This window comes from Hoplias malabaricus, chromosome 2, assembly GCF_029633855.1.
Source record: "Hoplias malabaricus isolate fHopMal1 chromosome 2, fHopMal1.hap1, whole genome shotgun sequence".
Classification (NCBI taxonomy): Eukaryota; Metazoa; Chordata; class Actinopteri; order Characiformes; family Erythrinidae; genus Hoplias; species Hoplias malabaricus.
Genome location: NC_089801.1, coordinates 29,614,708 through 29,634,599, shown reverse-complemented (window position 1 = coordinate 29,634,599; position 19,892 = coordinate 29,614,708). Strand labels below are relative to the sequence as shown.

The 19,892-nt window shown below is 37.1% G+C and overlaps 1 protein-coding gene across 3 annotated transcripts in view; it reads right to left on the bottom strand.

Annotated features, from left to right (window-relative positions):
* The window catches only part of pbx3a (pre-B-cell leukemia homeobox 3a), a 28,268-nt gene continuing 8,376 nt past the window's right edge, over positions 1 to 19,892 (bottom strand). For 2 of the 3 annotated variants that reach the window (XM_066659902.1, XM_066659901.1), the window contains exons 3-10: positions 10,322 to 10,560; positions 9,960 to 10,150; positions 8,793 to 8,928; positions 5,838 to 6,003; positions 5,489 to 5,566; positions 4,629 to 4,741; positions 4,278 to 4,364; positions 1 to 549 (exon numbers count right to left, since the gene is read on the bottom strand). In XM_066659902.1, the coding sequence (XP_066515999.1) occupies positions 457 to 549; positions 4,278 to 4,364; positions 4,629 to 4,741; positions 5,489 to 5,566; positions 5,838 to 6,003; positions 8,793 to 8,928; positions 9,960 to 10,150; positions 10,322 to 10,560 (1,103 nt within the window). In that variant the 3' untranslated portion in view covers positions 1 to 456. Of the gene's footprint in view, positions 550 to 4,277; positions 4,365 to 4,628; positions 4,742 to 5,488; positions 5,567 to 5,837; positions 6,004 to 7,181; positions 7,212 to 8,792; positions 8,929 to 9,959; positions 10,151 to 10,321; positions 10,561 to 19,892 lie in introns of all 3 variants that reach the window. The other variant, XM_066659903.1, reaches the window with a different exon arrangement.

Below are 19,892 nucleotides of genomic sequence, written 5' to 3'. Positions count from 1 at the left end.
CTACTGATGGAAAAACTTTGTTTACATAGTAGAGCAAATTTTATAGATACACTAAACAAAAAGAGATGCCTCAAAGATGCACTTGCTTCATAAAAATTACCTTCCTGAAACCTATAATAGGGCAAATATTACAATCAATATACAACTGTATTATCTTGGAATAGAAACTGTTATGTTATGTTCCACTTCAGTTCAAATTTCCAGTGTTTGTAAGTCAGATTAATTTTCTGAGGGAAAATTTATAGAAAGAAGATCATCTAATACATAATCTTTGATATAAAACCTGTATATATTATTTGATGGTAAATGTTTTAATATATACTGAAAACCTTCTGAGTCTGGATTGTCTGGATTCTTGTAGAAGATACTGTTTGAAACTCTGGCACACTGTGGTCTTTGAACATTGTTGATTCTGGCTGTAAACTTGTCAGCAATGATAAAATGGAAAAGGCTGGATCAGTTGGAAGTATCAGAATGAATGCTGCCTGCTGCTTCGGTAGGGGAGGTCACTGAGGATGGGGTAGCTGCTTCATGCCATCCACCATTACCCTACAAAGAGAAAGAGAGACCAAGAATCAGAGTAAGAGAGGAGTGAGAGGGGGGAAAGAGAGAGAGAGATATAAATAGACAAATTAATAATAGTAACTATGTGTAATATGGCAAAATATAGCATACCATATAATCAGATATTTTAAGATGTTAATATAAATGAATTATTTTTTCCTCCACACACTTTCTTGTTGAAATGTCCAATTCTATCCAAGAAAAGTAGTTTGTTTTCCTACAGAATCTTAATGTAGTGCTCTTATCTCATTATGCCATTTAATTTGACATGGTTGCCTCACCCATTGGCTGAAAAACACCACCACACATGACTGTGGGAATGGTGTTCTTGGGGTTGCATTCTTCTTGTTTCTTTCACCAAATTAAGCCTTGTCCCTTTATCCAAACAACTCCATTTTTGTCTTATCCAACTAAAGAAACATTGACCAAAACTTTATTCATTGCTCGGGTGAGCTTTTGCAAAGGGTAGGATGAATCGGAGAAGGAGTCCTCCTTGGTCAGCATTCATGGAGACCAGCCCTTTGCAGTGTCCACTTAAGTGTCTGCCTTAAGATGCTTGTAGCAGAGTTGTTCAGATTCATCTGTACACTGGTTGGTGGTGATACTTAGATACTTCTAGGCCTATTTCACTACCATTCTTGCCAGTGCATTGGCAATGTTCAGCTTTGTAACATATTTCACAATACAAAACTCAAAGAACTTATTTGAATGTGAGCAGCAACAATGCACAACCAGAAGCCTCCTTCACTAAGCATGACTTGTAACTGACAATTAACTACTGCATTTGAATTGGTGCAGAAGCTTGCATTTTCTCAAAAATCTGCAATGATTATAAGGGGTACAAATGACTTTGTATATGGCATATTTTGTAAAAGCTGTAAAAATGCAGAATTATTACTAATTAATCATAAACATGTCTAGTGCAATCTCTTACAATGTTTTGTCACTTGTTTTAGTTATTTCCAGCCAAAGGAAACGTACTGCTTCAGTAAAATCTAATCAGACTTTGGCATGGATGTCAATAATGTTGGGCTTAAAAACGGAGGTACCCTTTTGGCACTACACTGGCGCTTGAAAGTTTCTATCCCTTTTCTAAAATCCTGCAAAAATATGATTTAAAATATCATCTGATTTTTACCAAAGTCCTAAAAGTAGATCAAGAGAACCTAATTTAAAAAAATCAGACAAAAATTTTATAATTGCTAATCTGTTAATGTAGGAAAATTATCCAGTATTTCAGTAGCAATTTTATGTGAACCTCAAGGATAGCAGTAAATTTGGTAAATAAAGTTTAGAATAAGGTGTTTTCAATTAATAGGATCATAATCAGGTATGAGTGGGTGCCCTGTTATATTTAAAGAACAGGGATCTATCAAAGTCTGATCTTCACAACACGTTTGTGGAAGTGTATCTAAAATAAATCCCGGTTCATTTGTTTGACAGCTAGAAGACGTTATGGCATGCTGTGTTACATTAGAATTTGATTGGCAGGAGATGAATTAAATTGATGCTATTCAACTCTGAGTGGAAAGATCATATTATTCTGAATTATTCTATATTTATATATGTTTGTCAACACCGCAAGTCCTCCAACAACAAATCCCACATGACCTAAATAAGGCAGCAGGAAGAGTGTGAGAAAGAGAGAGACTGACACTCAGTACTCTTTGAAGCTGCTAGAAGATGGCACTTCGCCTCTGTGCCCTGAGGCCAGACGGCTTTGCTCGACTAAACCCAAAATGACACCTTACTACACAAACGCCTCCAACCACTCCCGCTCACTTTCACCCATCACTCTGTTGGGTTCCCTACTCCTTAAAAAAAACTGATGAAATGTAAAGTGATTTGATTCCCTACACTGTGAGCTCTCACCATGAATTCATGTAATACCTTCTATTGGCTTGGACCAGCAGGCACTCATCTGGTGCCATAATTATCTCATTAAGAGAATTCCTGCTGTTGGTCATTTAAATAAAATAATAATAAATACAAATATAACAATAAAAATTTCACATAATTTGTGAAAGTTGTTATGGGGTTTAACTGGACTTTATCCTTGGGATAATGTTTAAGATATTACATAATAATAAGACATGTATAATCTGAATTTAAAAATCATGAAATGAAAGAGATGATCTAGAGCAGCTCCACATGAGTCTAAGATCACTATGACCACCCTCCAACCCCATGCACAGTACATTGGGGATGAGCTATACTGGTTTTTGTGATCCAGAAAGTATCATGTCACTGATGAAAACAATTAAATCCTTGCAGCAATAATCACAACATCTAATCTTAAGATTTCAGAAAGAAGTTGAGACTGATAATACCCTTGATATCAAAAGAAACAATGGCTAAGCAGTTGTCCTTATCCAAGTGTTTGGCTATACAATGCATACAAAAAGATGAATTCATGAAACAATACGTATGTATACATGCAATATAAGTGTCACTTTGCTTTGCCAGGAAGAGACAGCAGACTGCACTGCTACTATATTACAAGGACACACTATCTGGAAAGCTTTTTCCTTTCCTCAGTGCAACCACCTCCACAGATAAATGAATCTTTAACGCTGCGACTTCAGATTGACTCCATTATAAAGCGTGTCTTATCGGGCCTCATCTGGGACGACGCTACTCACATCTGTACAAAGCTGCAGGCATTTCCAGTTTCATATTTCATTAAAGTGATAAGGAAATGGACTGCAAATTTGCTCAGTGAGAGAGAGACAGAATGATGGTGAGGGTGGGGGGGGTTGGTTGGGGGGTCTCTTTCTGAGCTGTCCAATGAGGAAGGAGATATACGCCAGAGAAAGCCTGGCATGTTGCTGCCTTATTAGATATGTTTCAGAAAATGGAAATGGAATGTGTTTGCTTTCTCCCCTCTGCAAATGGCTGTATGGGTTTCTGCGTAAGAGAGATGGAATATTAATATGAAACCTCACATTTATCTTTTTTTTTTTCCACAGGACTGCCGTCAACTCTCCCGAGCTTAATCTCTGCTGTCGTCTTTGCGCAGGCTCGTGGAGAGAGGCAGTTTGATCAGACCGGCAGCTTTCTGAATGGCTTTGGGAGGCCTGCTAGAGTGAGATTATCCCAGTTCTCTGTTCAAGGCCACTTTTAAATTGGTTTTCGTAAGAATGTGCATACATGTTTTCTGTCCGTGTGATAATAAGTATGCTATACTTAGCACGCATTTGCTTGGATAAAGATTAAATGCTTCTAGGGGAAATTAAGATTTAAATTATACATAAATATATTTTTAAGGTAAATTATATGTCCAAGATTTAATGGACACTTATATCCAGCATATCCAGCATTTATTTTGAGATTTAAGGTTACATTAGGGAGGATGTATGTCCCCTCTGTTCTTCTGGGATTGCTTTACACTAAATATTCAAACATGTCTGCAACAATGGAGCTCATACCCTTCTGTGAGTTCCCCTGCCCCAAAGCCATGCTGTGGGGCATTATACTGCTCTGGCAGACACCAGGCACTGAACATCCCTAGGAGAAAATGATATGGTGTGCCACCCTACCAAGAACTACAATAGCAGAGAAACAGAGAAACTGTTATAGCATAAATTTTCAACATACTTGTCCTGATTTGCATAAACTCTCTGTGCCTCTTTCTGCCAACAACTGATTTGGGAAATGGATCAAACAGTTTATATACAGTACTGTGGAGAGAAGTTATGGTCCTTTAAACATACATTTAATCCATGAGGACTATAGAGAGGATGACCCCGGAGAGCTTCAGTGTAGCCCACTGCCTGACTAATGTCATGTATACTGTCCTCCTAAAAAGGCAAAAAGAATAGATATATTTCAATTCAATGTAATTATATATGCCCCTCCTGAAATTTGAAAATTTCACTTAAATTGTGTTTGTTATATAAAAGCAATAAATCATGCAATAATCACTCGTTTATTATAAATTTAGTCACCAGAAAAGAAATTATTTGTATGCAAAAAACATACTTAGCTAATAAACAATTTGATAAGCTTATTACAGAAGATGTTTTCCAAGGTTTTCAAGATTTTATTGTTCATGTCCATCATACCTCTGTCTGTCCGGTGTTGTTGAGGTGTGTGCGCTGGTAGGACGCTCCATTCAAGCTGGGCATGCTCATGAACATATCTCCAGAACCAGGCAAGTCAAAGGATCCAGATGAAGCTTGATAAGATGTAAAGCAGATGGTGATCACTTAAAACTGCTTTCAGATTTAGAAATCAACGCATTCATGAATATATTATAAGCAAACTCGCAGACAGATATTATCTAAATAGCGTATTTTATTAAAAGTAGCCAGTGTTTGCCATGCACCTCATTGCCTGTAACTGCTTATCTACTTCAGGGTTGCAGTGGGCAGGAAAGCACCATGGTGGGGGGAGGCAAGTCCATCGCAAGGCAACACACACTCACACATTCACTCAAACTCTCACACCTATGGACAATTTTTTTGAGTCGCCCATGCGGACAAGGACAGACACCCAGGGTAGGGCTCAAACCCACAACCCAAAGGATTATTGAGTTGTGTGACAGCAACACTACCTATTGTGCCACCACCTCCTCTTTTGTTCACATTCTAAATTAAAATATATTTTTTTGATGCAAAGAGAAAATATGGCCTTTTTCCTTTAGATTTTACTGATTTTGTAAATAAATGCTCATAAGTTAATTTTAGCTAATAATCAGCCATTGTACAATAAAATACAGGTTGTGTTCTCTAGAGGAGGCATAAAAGCAATTTGACCATATGCACCCAAACCTTTGTATTTGAGATATATATAGTGTTGTAGTATATTACTTCACTTCATTACTTCATATTTACTTACTTTAAGGAATTTCAGTGGATTGGTCACTAATTAATCTAAAAGAAAGGGACAGACAATAACATATTCTGGAAGATGTGGTTGGTACCTGTGAACATGCTGGTTAACAGATTGCTTTTGCATTCATTTGTATCCAGTTGATAATCTTCATCTTTTAACTGGAAACCTGTAGAAAATGTAAATAAAAACACTTTCAGAAAAAAAGTAATTGTACAGGTACACTGTGGTTCATGCTAAGAAAAACAATGTAAATATAACCCCAAAAGCACAACTGTAACCCTTAAGTCTTAAAATTACACTACATCCACTTTTTAAAATAGTGTAATATTATAATAAAATAAATTAGAGTCCAGACATGTTGTATGTAATCACTGCAAACTGACTCCATACAAGCAGTCACTGCTGAAATGAGTTGCATGGGGTGAATTTCTGTGTACCAGGATTAGGCGTAGCTGGGGAACTGTCCTGGCTGTTGTGCACAGCAACGGCTGCAGCATGAGCAGCAGTTACAGCCGTCTTAGCCGCATACAGATTAGCTTCTTCCTGGAATTTACTGATGTTTTTTTTGTAGCGAATGCGTTTGTTCCCAAACCAATTAGAAACCTGAGAAAACAGAGAGAAGGAGAATTAGAATTGGATAGATCAATAGAGAAAGTATGTAAAAATAGATTTTTTAATTTTTTAAACAGCTGTATCATATGCGTTTGTTTTAGTCCACCCAAGATTTTCAAAGGCAAATCATTGCAAAATATACAGTACAGTGCTACATTTATAGAGCACAATATATAATTTCTTTTCTATTCAAAACTTCCATTAAGGAAAAAAGTAAAACACAGAATGCTCAATAACTAAATATGAATAGTTTCCGTATGTAATGTGTTCATCCTTTGCCTTTACTGATCCACTCTTCTGGAATTCTGGGATTCTTTATAACACCTGCTAAGTTCAGTCTTAGAATTTGGTTGCACCTTCTTCTTCTCTTGATCCTTGTAATCCCAAACATATTTACTGATGTTGAGGTCTGGGGCAGTGAGTCCATTGTTCTAAAAACACTGAAAACTTGTGCTTAAGATCGCAGAATGTTCTTTACTGCAGAACATTTCTTCTCAATTAGTCACCTTCCAGAGAGTATTGAATCGAATGGCATCTTAAAATTTGATTGTAGTTATTAATATATATGATCAAAACAAATAATCAACTTCAGATGATGTTACATGTCTCCAAATTTGCACTTATTCTCCACAATGCTTTACATATAGATGTAGCTTGTTCACAGATCTTTACTTGTTCATTTCTGGTTGTGGTTAATTTTCTCTATTTTTTATTAGATGCAGTTTTTTGTTACCCAGCTTTGGAAATGGCTATTTTTAGCCTTGATTTAAATAGTCTGTAAATATTCCTTTTTAATTCTTAATTTGTTCAGTTTTTTTCGGACACAGAGAAATTAATAACTAATGCTCAATGCTTGCTTCCACTGGAATATAGTACTAACATATCACAAATGCACATATACAAATACTTCATATCATTTCAATTATGTAAATGATATATGGATTTAGCTACAGACAAGGGAGAAGGTCAATTTTGCATTCTACGCCTGGGTCTGGATCTGCTCCATCTCAGTATATCTCAAAGATGTATAAATAGCTATGCTTTAAGCTGTACTTGATATATATGTGTAAATAACTGTACCTCTTAATACATAAATCCTAACATATTTATATATACACCGCAACAGATTAGCATCAGACAACATGGAGGACGGATGTTTAGTGACGTACCTGTGACACAGTGATGGTGCTTCCCATCCCCTGAGGACAAAAGAGAAGGGGCTTTTTACACTATAAACCTTCTCTGTCCTCGCACACCCATAAACTCAACACAACACAACATTTCTTAGAAGCCAGACAAAAGACCCCCCCCATACATTTGTCATGCTTATTGTCCATATATCTTAGACTTTGCCCTTTCAGGATCCATTAAAATAGGCAGGCCAGATTAAGGTTGCCATTTGATGGCAATAAGTTTCTATCTAAATAAGCTTCTCTAGTTGCACCTTCACAGTGTCACAGTTAATGCAACTTTTCATTTATTTAGATTTGTCAGTTTCCTCAGTTTTTTTTTATAATTTCTGTAATGATGCCCTAAAAATAAAGGTGTCAAAAAGTGCAGATTGAAGCAATACCACAGAAGAACCTTAAAATTTACACATTTTTGTCAGCAGTCTAAGGAGTAATAAGGAGATGCATAACCAGTGACAGTAAGGTTTTAAGCATATCAGTTTGTACAGTGAAAAACATTATCAATAGATTACTCATTACATTTTAAGCCCTCATGTAAAAAAATAAAGGGTGGGTATCATTACAAGGGCTCTGAAATACTTTGGCAAACTATGAGTAAACATCATTAGCTACTGCATCTACAAATACAAGAATACAAAGAACAGTGGAAGTGTATGTTATAATCTAATGAGTCAACTTTTCAGGTTTCTCTATGGAAGTATTGTACATTGTGTTCTCCAAAAATGGTTCTACTATGGCATCACTCCAAGAAAACATTCTTTTTTTGTAAATCATTTTTATTTGTGAATGTTTAACAGTACAAGTCACACGGTAAATATGCAGCAATGTAATGTATACATATTTATAGAAGTCCCATCCTTTCCCTGCCTCATGCCCCCCTAACAAATAAAAAAATTAAAATAAAATACAATAAAATAATTTAAAATAAATTAATTAGGAGAGGTCATAAATGTCCAGATCATATGCTGATGAAAAATAAAAATAAATAAAATAATAATAATAATAACAATAATAAATAAATAAAAATCCTGTGCTATGCAAATGTGGGATGTCCAAACAGACCATGATAAACAGCATCAGGTAAAAATTTTAGTTCATCCAAATATGTAAGAACTGGCTCCCAGATGGAGAAAATTTTGTTCCTAGAGCCCCTAAGTGTATATTTAATTTTCTTTAAAAAAAAATTATTTTTTAGTTGTAACAGGTCACTAAGCCACATAGAATCTTTAGGGGGTGTTTCGATTTAAAATGTAGTCTACTACGAGCAACTAGGGTTGTAAAGGCAATAACAGTTTTATGACTTTTTTATGTTTAGCTGTCCAAAATTCTGAATATGGCAGCTAACGGTTTAGGCTGAAGATCAACATCGAGAGAATCTGATAAGATGTGAAAAATTGTAAGCCAGTAAGTGGCTAGAGCAGGGCAAGACCAAACAATGTGAGTCAAATTAGCTTGGGTATTATCATATCAAAAAATCTTTTTTGACCCATATTTAATTATATAGCTCAGATTTGCAGAAATAAAAGAAAGTTGCTTCAAAGCACTTCAGAAACAGCCACAGAATCAGAGATGTTTTACTTCTTGACACACCTGTGAGACAGTGATACTGCACTTTTTTGCCAGCTCCTCTTTGGCCTCTTCAGTTGGATAGGGGTTACTGAGGTGAGAATAGAAATACTCATTCAAGATCTCGGTTGCCTGCTTGCTGAAGTTACGTCTTTTTCTCCTGAGGAAGTTAAAAGAAAGGTAAATAGAGAAAGGCGGAGACAGGACTTGAGATGATATTCATTCATTCATTCATTGTCTGTTACCGCTTGTCCAGTTCAGGGTCGCAGTGGGTTCAGAGCCTACCTGGAATCATTGGGCGCAAGACAAGAACACACCCTGGAGGGGGTTCCAGTCCTTCATCGGGTAACTCATACTCACACATTCACTCACACACTCACAGCTATTGACACATCTGAGTAGCCAATCCACCTACCAGTGTGTGTTTTTTAGGACTATGGGAGGAAACCGGAGCCCCCGGAGGAAACCCATGCGGACACGGAAAGAACATTTAAGATGATATTTTACATTAATTTAATCACAAACACAAGTGCAATAAGTTTGACAGTAATATTAAACACCATGCTACATATATCCTGAACTGAGTTGTTTTTGGCATAACTGGGGCATAATTGGGAGGAACTGTCTACTAACTACCTGAAAAAAAACATAAAAAACGAGAAATATCATCAAAATCAAAATGCTGGTATGGTCTGAACTCAGCTGACCTTAATGCTCTCTCACTCTTCTTGTTATTCACTAATCGGTGACGTTCCCAGCGGGAGTCTACTGCTCTCTGTGTGCCCTGTTATGCAGTCCTTCAAGCAAATGATTCACTTGTGAACAGGTTTCTACCTAATTTACTCTAGGCTTAAAGAAATGTGCACACTCAACCAACTGCAATTCTTTTCTGATAGATTTTTTTCAAAGAATGCCAGATCTTGATGTGTGGAAATCAAGAATAGACAGAGATATTAATCCACTGCCTTTGAAATGTAAATACCAAAAAGGTAAAAACATAAACATGATCACGGTAATAGTTTTGTTTACGTTGATCAGTACTCTAAAATATGAGGTGAAATGTCCTTAAATCTGACTTTCAGTATACAAGGGATTCTGGGGTAACTTTCACTCCACACCGGTGCTACTCAGTGATTTATTTACATTTTTTTCTGCCTAGATCGATAATGTCTTTTTTTATCACACACTGACCTGGCATCAAGGAAGCGGGAGCGTAGGATCATGACTGCTTCACAAGTACTCTGTTTTAGCTGCATCTGGATAGAACTGAACTTCCTGTGTATAATCCCCACCATGCACTCAATCTCTTTGGGGGAGATGGGTCGAGTGCGAGACTGCTCCCTCAGCAAATTCATCACATGAGTGGTGAACTCATTACATGCCTGTCAATCACAAAAACCTGTTAGAAATGACTATACCCACTCACATGTCACATTTGTATTGTCCCAATATTCCAGAATATAAACATAACATGTAAACATGTAACTGCTTCATTCTGATCTATGGGGTGTTATCACTTTGCATATGAATGTATATGTAAGAACATGACAGACCTGCTCATATTTCTCCAACTCCGTGTGGTAGATCTGTCGGATTTGGGTAAGTTTCGCTCTGTAGTCTGAGTGCTCAATCGAGTTTTCGACTCCGCCCGCAACAGCTGCTGCTGTGGCAACTGCTGCAGGCCCACCCTCTTTTTCTGGGCCAGACACACCCTCCGCTAGCAACATGTTATCGAGACGCATCAGCTGAGGGTCAGGAGGCTCGTCATCATGGGATCCGCGGATACTAAGACCTGTGAGAAGAAATGGCAGACACTCAATGAGTGTATATATCATTCACTATATGGCCAAAGATTTGTAGAAACCCCCTCAGCCAATGTCTTTGCTGCTCCAGAGTCCTTTTTCATTTCATAGTTTCCTATGGAGATTAGAAATACCTAGATATTAGATAGAGATACTTATTAGGAGGGGTGTTTATATGGATATATATTGTATCTCAGCTATAACTGCAAGAGTGTGAGATGAAAAAACACAGCTTCCTGTGATGTTTCCAGATGATGTAGATCATAATCTACATTGCTTTTCCAGAACTGAAGAGCAAAACAGTGTATTTACCATATACCAGTAATTAAACAACAGGATAAATAGGTAATTTACAGCGGTCTGAGAAACGCAGGAAGGCTGGAAAGCCTGAGCGCATCCCTCAGCCATAACATGTCAGAAGGTTAGGCCAGTGTGACATGATGTCTATCTGAGGTTTGCATCAGTCAGCGAGGTGTGTTTGTGCCGGTGTCGTTTGATGAGACGTGGATTGACAGTGGCAGGTCACCCGTCTGAAGCAGCAATAATGCCTTGCTCCAGCAGCTCCCCTCAGCATTCAAGTCCAATGCCCTGCTCCTTTGTTCCATGCCAATGGAGTTTTTCAACACTTCACATCAGAGGGAGCCCACATAAGGGAAAAAGACATCAATCTTAAAAGGCTCGTCAAAGCTGACAGAGGGTCAAAGAACAACCGCAGTGTATGAATGATGTGTGTGTGGGTTTGAAGAGCCTTGTCACTGATATGGTTGCGAGTCTCTGCCTGGATTTCTACTGGGGCAAAGAAAGAAAATATCTCAACCTATTTCTGGTGCCTACTTTTAATAAGTCAGTGCTCATCAGAAAACAGCGAGTTTAAATTAGCAACTTGGTGCTTTGCAGTACAGTGCTGTTTATTCAGGTCTCAGCTACACTTTCTTCATGTGCACTCTTAAAAAAGCCAAAAAAGTGGTCTTTGAAGCTCTGATAAACCACTTTGGTTCCATTCAAGACTTCTGAAGGGGAATTCTGAGTGAGTATTCACAGGTGTGGTGATAGAATCAACAAGCTGTCACAGAAACCTATTTCATATAATGATGGTGATGCTTGAGATAACCTTTTATTATAGATTTGAAATAAACATTTAGTGTAAACTACATATGTCATAAGAGGTATTTGGTGAGTACTGCAAGGTACAATAACTCCTAATTTATTAAAACAGAGACAATAGATTCATTTTTGGACTGTATATTAACTCACTTAGTACTGTAGATACTGTTTAAATTTAATAACAGTAAAACAATGGTAAATTGGAAAAAGTAAGCTTTCTTTGTCCTGCAGTATTACACTCCCATGAACAGATAAAAAAAGATGTTTTAAAGGTAGTGTATAAGAATCTGGAGCATGACTCAATGTTTTTACTATATTCTACAGAGTTGATGGTAACTATTGGCATACTTTTTGACACACTGCTTGAATTCATTTGACAGCTGGATGGAAACATGTCTGATAAGAAAGATGAATTAAAACAAACAGGAAAAAAAAACAGTTCTTGCCAGAGGAGAGACATAAACAGGTATCAACACTTAGGCTGCTGAACATTTACAGACCTGCAACATAATCTCCTCTGAATTTTAGTTTTGCCCCTCTCTTTGCTCACGTATGAATTTATATTTAGACCAAAGCAAGAAACACTGAGATTTACTATTTAGAAAAAAAATGCAGATTCAGCATAGAACACGTATGGTGAAATACCCAAAGGCATACTGTATCCCCAGCAAGCGGTCACATGGCTTCAGCACCACTCTAATTAGTAAGAAGAGACTGAATGAGGGCAGGTCAGACAGCAAGGAGGAATAAAGAAAGATGTGCACACATATAGTATGCAGCCAAACTGAGTACAATCCTGTTCAATATTACAAAAATGCCAAGTAATTCAAATCATTATTGTATTTAAATTTATATTATTTATGGCTGCTTGACTGGCTCTTTGTTTGCAAGACAAAAATATCTTTATCAATCAATCATGCCTCCACATGACAAGGACTAAACAAGCATGAAACCTCATAATAAAAATTCACAAATACAGGAAAGTATTGATAAACTGATAAACTATTAAACATAAATCTAAAAAGAGCTACAGCAGAAATTAGGAATGTAAGAGCCATACAACTAATAACGAAGGACCCTGCAGCTGTCTTAAAAAGATAACACAGTGCAGAGGCCACATTTTTACACTTGGAAACAGGAAAACCTTTGGTCATACGAAACTCATTTTAACATGATTGAATCTTTGGTCATATGGTGTTAGCTAATTGTGACCAAGGTACACAATTCCAAAATTATCATATAATATCATGTATTCTAGATTATGTTACTATAAAATCTATGCAGAAAGTTTCTCACATTTGCAATTTGCATATCTATGAACTCTTTTCTATCTTGTTTGGTACACAGTATTCATGTGATCTTTTGGGAAAGCTTGGACTGAATAAAAATACCATGCTCTGAGAAAAAAATCACCAATCAGTGCCATGAACAGCAAATGGAACATGCCATTTACAAAATAACTGTAATTTTCTCCTAAAATACCATCTCAAAGTGTTCACTGAGCTAAGGAAAACACTCTCAGGGCATTAGAAGTGATACTCAGGATTCTGGCTTTACAAATACTGGAGAAATGAAACCATATCTGCCAACTGAGAATCAAGTGCAGATGACAGTCATTAGGGACCAATCAGTACATTAGTCAGTACAGAAAATGTTTTATGAAAAACAAAAATGTGTCATAAAATTGGCACAGTCTTTTTTTTTTTTTTTTGACCAGATATTAAATACATTAATTTTGCACATACACTTCCTCCAAGACATGGGAGACCTAGTACCTGCTTCTTAAAATGCTACTGGACAGTCTCTAGGCCATATTTCATTTATTTTCCCACTTATTTCTCTCATTGTGTCGTCACCAATTCCATCCATTAGCCAGGACTCTCTCAATCACATACGATACCACCAGCCTAGTTTGAAGGCAAGCATGTGCTTCCTTTGAGGCATGTGAAGCCAACTACCACTTCTTTTACTTTGAATAACTTGTTAAAACAATTCAAATGAAAATCACAACATGCTCTGTGGAGAATACTAATATTCTGGATCTGTTTTGCCACTAAAAAGATGTCTTCACTGGCTAGAATTTTGCTTGTAATGAGAGGGAAGGATGCTCCTACCCAACCAGAGAGAACAAGTCCAGTTTTGCTCACTTGGACTCCTTGCCAAAGACGTGACTGAACCAGAAATCTCTCGATGAAAGGGACAACACTTGACTTCTGCACCATTCAGGAGTCAAAGCCATATTTTATGTTTTCATTTTACATTAGCAAACAAACAGATTATTCATAAAAATGTTCACACTTGTGTTTTCTGTAGAAGCGTGTACTATGTATATTTTCATTTAGATAAAAAAAAAGTCATGTATTTGGACCAGCACTGCATACAACTAAATTTACTGTCCTCGTCTTGTGTTTGCCTTCAAAACAGAACAGTGATAACAGAGCAGAGTCATAATGAACGTCTCATCGAGTGAGCAAACAGCACAGTGTAACAGCTGCACACTGAAACAAGCGCTTCTCAAGGCGCACTGTAATTTATCACCACTATTTCCCAGTCTGTGTGACAGCTTAGATGAAGCTCTTCAAACAGGCAAATATTTTAAAAAACTATTTTGGACACAGTTCCTGGCAGAGGAAGAATGCTGTAGATTTCCTGTTGTTTCTTGGTGAGAATTTGACAGTCTGTGCATTACATTTGCTTGGATTTGTTTTGAATATGAGGCATAACTGAGCTGGAGAATAGACCACATAAAAACAGATATATCATGTCCAACTGGTCATATTTTCTGCTAATTCCCAATATAAAAAAGATGTACTGTATGTTATTGTGAAAAATTGAAACAGGAAATCAGTCAAAAGTTAATTATTTGCTTTTGAATGCTTTTGAAATGCAGTTGGCTGCATTTTCTTTTTCCCACACCCCAAAAAATCACAAACACATTCAGTGATGTTCAGGCCTGCAGGCCAGGCGGTTGGCCTAAGAATAGCTGTTAATTTGTCTTAAGAAATTCGTGTCTACATTTTCACTCACTTTATGGAGGAAGTAGTATTTAGAGTCAATTCCAGCTGAAAGTTAAGCATTATTTTGTTAATGATCGATAAGCCCTAGAAGTTAACATTCATTCATTCATTATCTGTAACCCCCTTATCCAGTTCCAGGGTTATGGGTCCAGAGCTTACCTGGAATCATTGGGCGCAAGGCGGGAATACACCCTGGAGGGGGCGCCAGTCCTTCACAGGGCAACACACACTCACACATTCACTCACACACTCACACCTATAGACACTTTTGAGTCGTCTATTCATCTACCCATGCGGACACGGGGAGTTCACACCAAACTCCTCAGAGAGAGTCACCCGGAGCGGAACTTGAACCCAAAACCTCCAGGTCCCTGGAGCTGTGTAACTGCGACACTACCTGCTGCACCACTGTGTTAATTTGTTTATTATGATTAATTTTATTAGTTTGAGTTATTTACATTAAATAAACTATTTAAATTTGTGACCAGTCTCTATAATATCTGTTAGTTTACTAAATTTGGCTAACGATTTTCTCAGGAGACAAAAGAAAAAGTTTGCAAATAAATATTACATATGTCTATAAAGTTAATGCCGGGTATCTTATCTTTCTGTATAAATATACATCGGCATTTGTATTGACATCGGCAGATATGCACACATATAATATTGGATATTGGCATCAGACCAGAATTCTCATATTGGAGCAGGTCTGAAAATCACAGTTGTACGGCAGATGCAGAATGTTGGCATTTTTATTTCAGCTAAATTCTAACACCCTCCACCTCCAGTACACACACACACACACACACACACGCATGCACACACACACACACAGACACAAACACACAATCATGCACTCGTTCTTCCACATGCAGTGTATCCTCCAGCTGTAGCTTAATTTCCCATGACTTGTCTAATCACTATAATTAAGGAGTAACTAGCATTAATTACTCCCGCATAAGCTCAGAGCAAGTCGGCAAAAAAGGCTAAATGTGGTGTTGTATTTGAGATAGATAAATACATAAAACTGAGACATTCTGATCTCTGAGGAGCACTAAAGTGTTCAAATGTAAAAAGGGGGCCAGGGGCAAAAAGTGTACATTGTGTTTTGTGGATTCCATACTGGTTAATTTGGTTAAAGAGCATTTGTCAGCGTCGACCTTTAATTTAACACTTGATGACTGTGTTACTGTAACATATGTAAACACAAGACATCTATTTCTCTAGTCCATTTGGTCTAATTTGTCATGAAATTATTTCACATTTTTCATGCTGTTTTCTGTCCATGTTTCTATGTTTGTGTGCTTTGCTTTGCTTTGGTCTCTGTCTCCTCACTTGTTTCTCCATTGTAATGCACCGTAGTGACCGACTGCCCTCAGGTATTCCTTGTTACGGTCCTTGTGTTCTAAGCTTTTTGTTTAAGTCATGAAATTGACATAGTGTTATGTCATGTAAATCCTTGTGTTGTTTTATTTTCTTTTTGTTCTTGTATCCTGTCTGCTAGCCTGGGTTTCACATTACAAACACAATATAGAAGACAGCTGACCTTTAAACTAATGGTTTTTTTTTTGATACTCTAGTGACTGTAAATAGAACATACTTGAATTCTCACAGCAACAAACTTGGCACCCCAGAGCCCAGACCTCACCGTTATTACATTTATTAAATATAACGATGCTTTGAATTTGATGCCAGAAACAAAAGAAAAAAGTTGGGGCAGAGGCAGAAAGTTCTGTGAATCTTTACATTTTTCACATATTATTTTTTTAAATGGTATTTTACAAAATTTCCCAGCTTCTCTGGACTTGTGGTTTGTATAATCAATATCAAAGAAGATACATTTTTAACCAAGAAGCAGGGGAAACATATACTATCTCTCTCTCTCTCTCTCTCTCTCTCACACACACACACACACACACACACACACAAACACACACACACACACACACACACACACACACAAAGCCTACCTTCTTGCTAAAACTCTGCCATGGCAACTAGTGTGGATAATTAGGGTTTATGTGTTAATTGGGGGATACGGAGTGACAGGGTAACAAGGAGGGTGCTTAGAGTTCTGCTGTCAGTGTGTCACCCTCTGATTAAGTAGCAGGGCATTAGCTGTGAAGTTCTTACTAATTACAGCTAGAACAACATCCTGATAGAGAAGATGGCATATTTTGCATGTAGTTACAGATTCATTGTTTCATCTGCCTACTGAAAAACTGCCTGCGCCTTCTTTTTAAGATGCATAATATGTCGAAACGTTTATAGAAATCCTTTCTAATTAGTATATTCAGCTATCTTTATATGAACCCGTTGTGAACGCAGATGTTCAATTGTGCATGCACAACTGAGAAAAGCATTAAATTACACCAAATGCTCTAGAAAGCAGCACATGGCCCTGAAGTCACCACGTCCGATGCCAAGCATCAGCTAGTGGAGTATAAAGCCCCGAAGCAATGAGCTTTGGAACAGTGTAACTACATTTTCCAGAGTGATGGGTGAGGGGCATTTGATCTTACTTCTGCTCAAGTGGCTGAATGCAACAAACTTTAACAAAAATATTCCAACAATTAGTCTAAAGCCTTACTAGAAGGGAAGTTGTTATTGCTGTTCACAAGCTTTGGGCCATATACTGCATAAAAGAACCAGTTTAATATAATACACACATTATACTTTACCTCATAAGCTAAGAACTGCCATAAGAATGGCATGAGGGTGACCATCTATGTCACATGCAATTATGAAACAATATAAAAATCACTCGTTTTTAAACGGTCATGCATCTATATGTATTGCAAAAATAAAGAAACTTTCAGAAACCAAGTGACAGAAAATAAGTGCACTGGAGTGCTTTATTCTAATTTTGAGGCTGGTTTTGCTGATTTACTGAATTCTATAACTTAAACAGCAGGCACAAAACCTTCCCAAACAAGAATGCGGTTTTTAATAAGTACAGTGTGCACGGAGGTGAGTAGAGCAGCATAAATCAAGACCCAATTAAGCACTGTTATTTTGGTGAAATACAGAAGAAGAAGAACAAAAAACAAATAAAAGAGCAAAAAGTTGCAGTTGCACATAGATAAAGATTGTTTGTAAGACCTGTTTTTACTCTTTTAGATCTGGTCTAATATACACGGTCTAAAATGAAATTAAACACAAAATAGAATTTAGTAAATGAGTAAAGCAATTTCCTAATATACTTGAATTGATGCAAAAGTATTAATACTTTAGTTGAGCTTATCACTTTAGACTGTATTAGAAGCTTACTCTAAGATTTACACCGAGCAATAACAGACCTATATATCTATATGTATCTGCCAGTATTTCTTATTAATACATGTAACACATTCTACTCTTCATAGACTTTACACTAGTTGTATTCCAAAACTGCTCTAAAAACACATTTTTTTAACTAGCCTATTCACTTTAACACATTTTATACCTTTGTTTTAAGCTTGTAAGTTGTGATCGTATGTTTGTTGTATGTTAATTCTTGTTTTAGTTGATGTAAGGTGACCCTGAGTGTCATGAAAGGCAGCAACAAATAAAATGCATTAATAGTGCTCCATAGCATTCCATTTCGCTAGCACTGGGATTATAGATTCAACATAAAACAATGGGAATCCCAAATTAGATGTATCTGCAAGGCTTTGGACATGTAGTAGTGTATGTTGTTAGTACACAGCAAGCAGCCCAAAACATATTTGGCTAATTCTCTCAACCTTACTGGCCAATCCACCTGGTCTTTTCCCTTAATCCCTTTTGCTACTCCATAACACCTTGTTAATGGCACACTCGTGCGGAAAGGCACATTAGCTTTACTAACTGGGAGATTGACAACTGTAGAATAATCCTTAAATGCCATTCCATGGAGGATATCTAACAGCTAATGACATAACACTAATTACATTTTTACACAAGCATGCAAATCCATACACTCAGTATTTGATTGCATACTAATGACTGATATCTAGGAACTTATGTACACGCAAATTTGTTAATTTGAGTGATGCACAAACACTAGACTTATGTAAGTCCTGTGAGGGGACATACTTAATGCTTGGGCAGGATTACAGGCTGATCACTGATACCTGTGGCAACAGACCAGGTAATCTGCCAGAGTGCCTGCATATGAAATATTAATGTTTTTCCCCATGTACATTTCAGGCAGAATTCTCACTGCTTTCTCCTTCAACACACACACACACACACACTCATCTTGTTTTCAATGAAGACCAGCCATAATGAGCTACTAAGAACAGGTCTTAATCATATTTTCAGGGACTACTCTCCTCAGAGGGGCACTGTTTTCCCAATAACTTAGTGAGAAAAACAGCTGCAGTCAATTACAAACCACATAGGAGAAAACATAAAATAGAGAACGTACTACATGTTACTACATGGTTAATTTTGTTTTAGTTCATAAATTCTGCCAGAAAGAAAACTCAAAAACTGCTCTTCCAGAACAAGTTTGGGTGCAAACATCCCATAAAAATCACTATCAATCACTGGTAATCTGGTGAGTCCAGTTATGAGCCTATCTAGGATTCGTAATAAATTATTCACAGTGGTTCTCATGATTGATCGAGTAGATTTATTGGAGAGAGGGCCACTGAAAACTCCCCTTGCTCTTTAGTGCTTATACAGCTGTCTCTCTGGAATGAGAAGTATCGATTGCTGTGATTTCCCAAGACTCCAGAGAAGCAAGGAACAAGAATGTGGAGGTGGGGTGCAAAGATTATCTGATTCACTCTGGCTTTGATTCACCTGGCAATTTTGCTATTAAATAGCATGTCTTCTTATACAATGCAGTCTATCTTCCAAAACTAAGATTAGCTTTCTAATCTTTTAAGAAAGCTAAGCTTTTTTCTACTACAACAAACACAAAATATATATTTTTGGTCCTAAGCAGCAATTGAAAGCTTTTATTGTTTTTTTTTCTCCTCGCAGTATTGGTTACCTTGCACTGCTACACTATAAGTCAGTTTTCTGAACAAGGTTTAAGCTTATTGCTCCACTATATTTTCCTTCTATATAGAATCACCATTCATAAACATGTGCAATTCAGAACTAGACTGGACACTTCTGATTTCTTGCTTAGATCAGATTTGGACATATGGTTCATATTTATAAATGCAACTGAACTGTATGTGTCTGTAACATTAAGAAATCTGTCCCTAAACAGTATGCACGTGCAC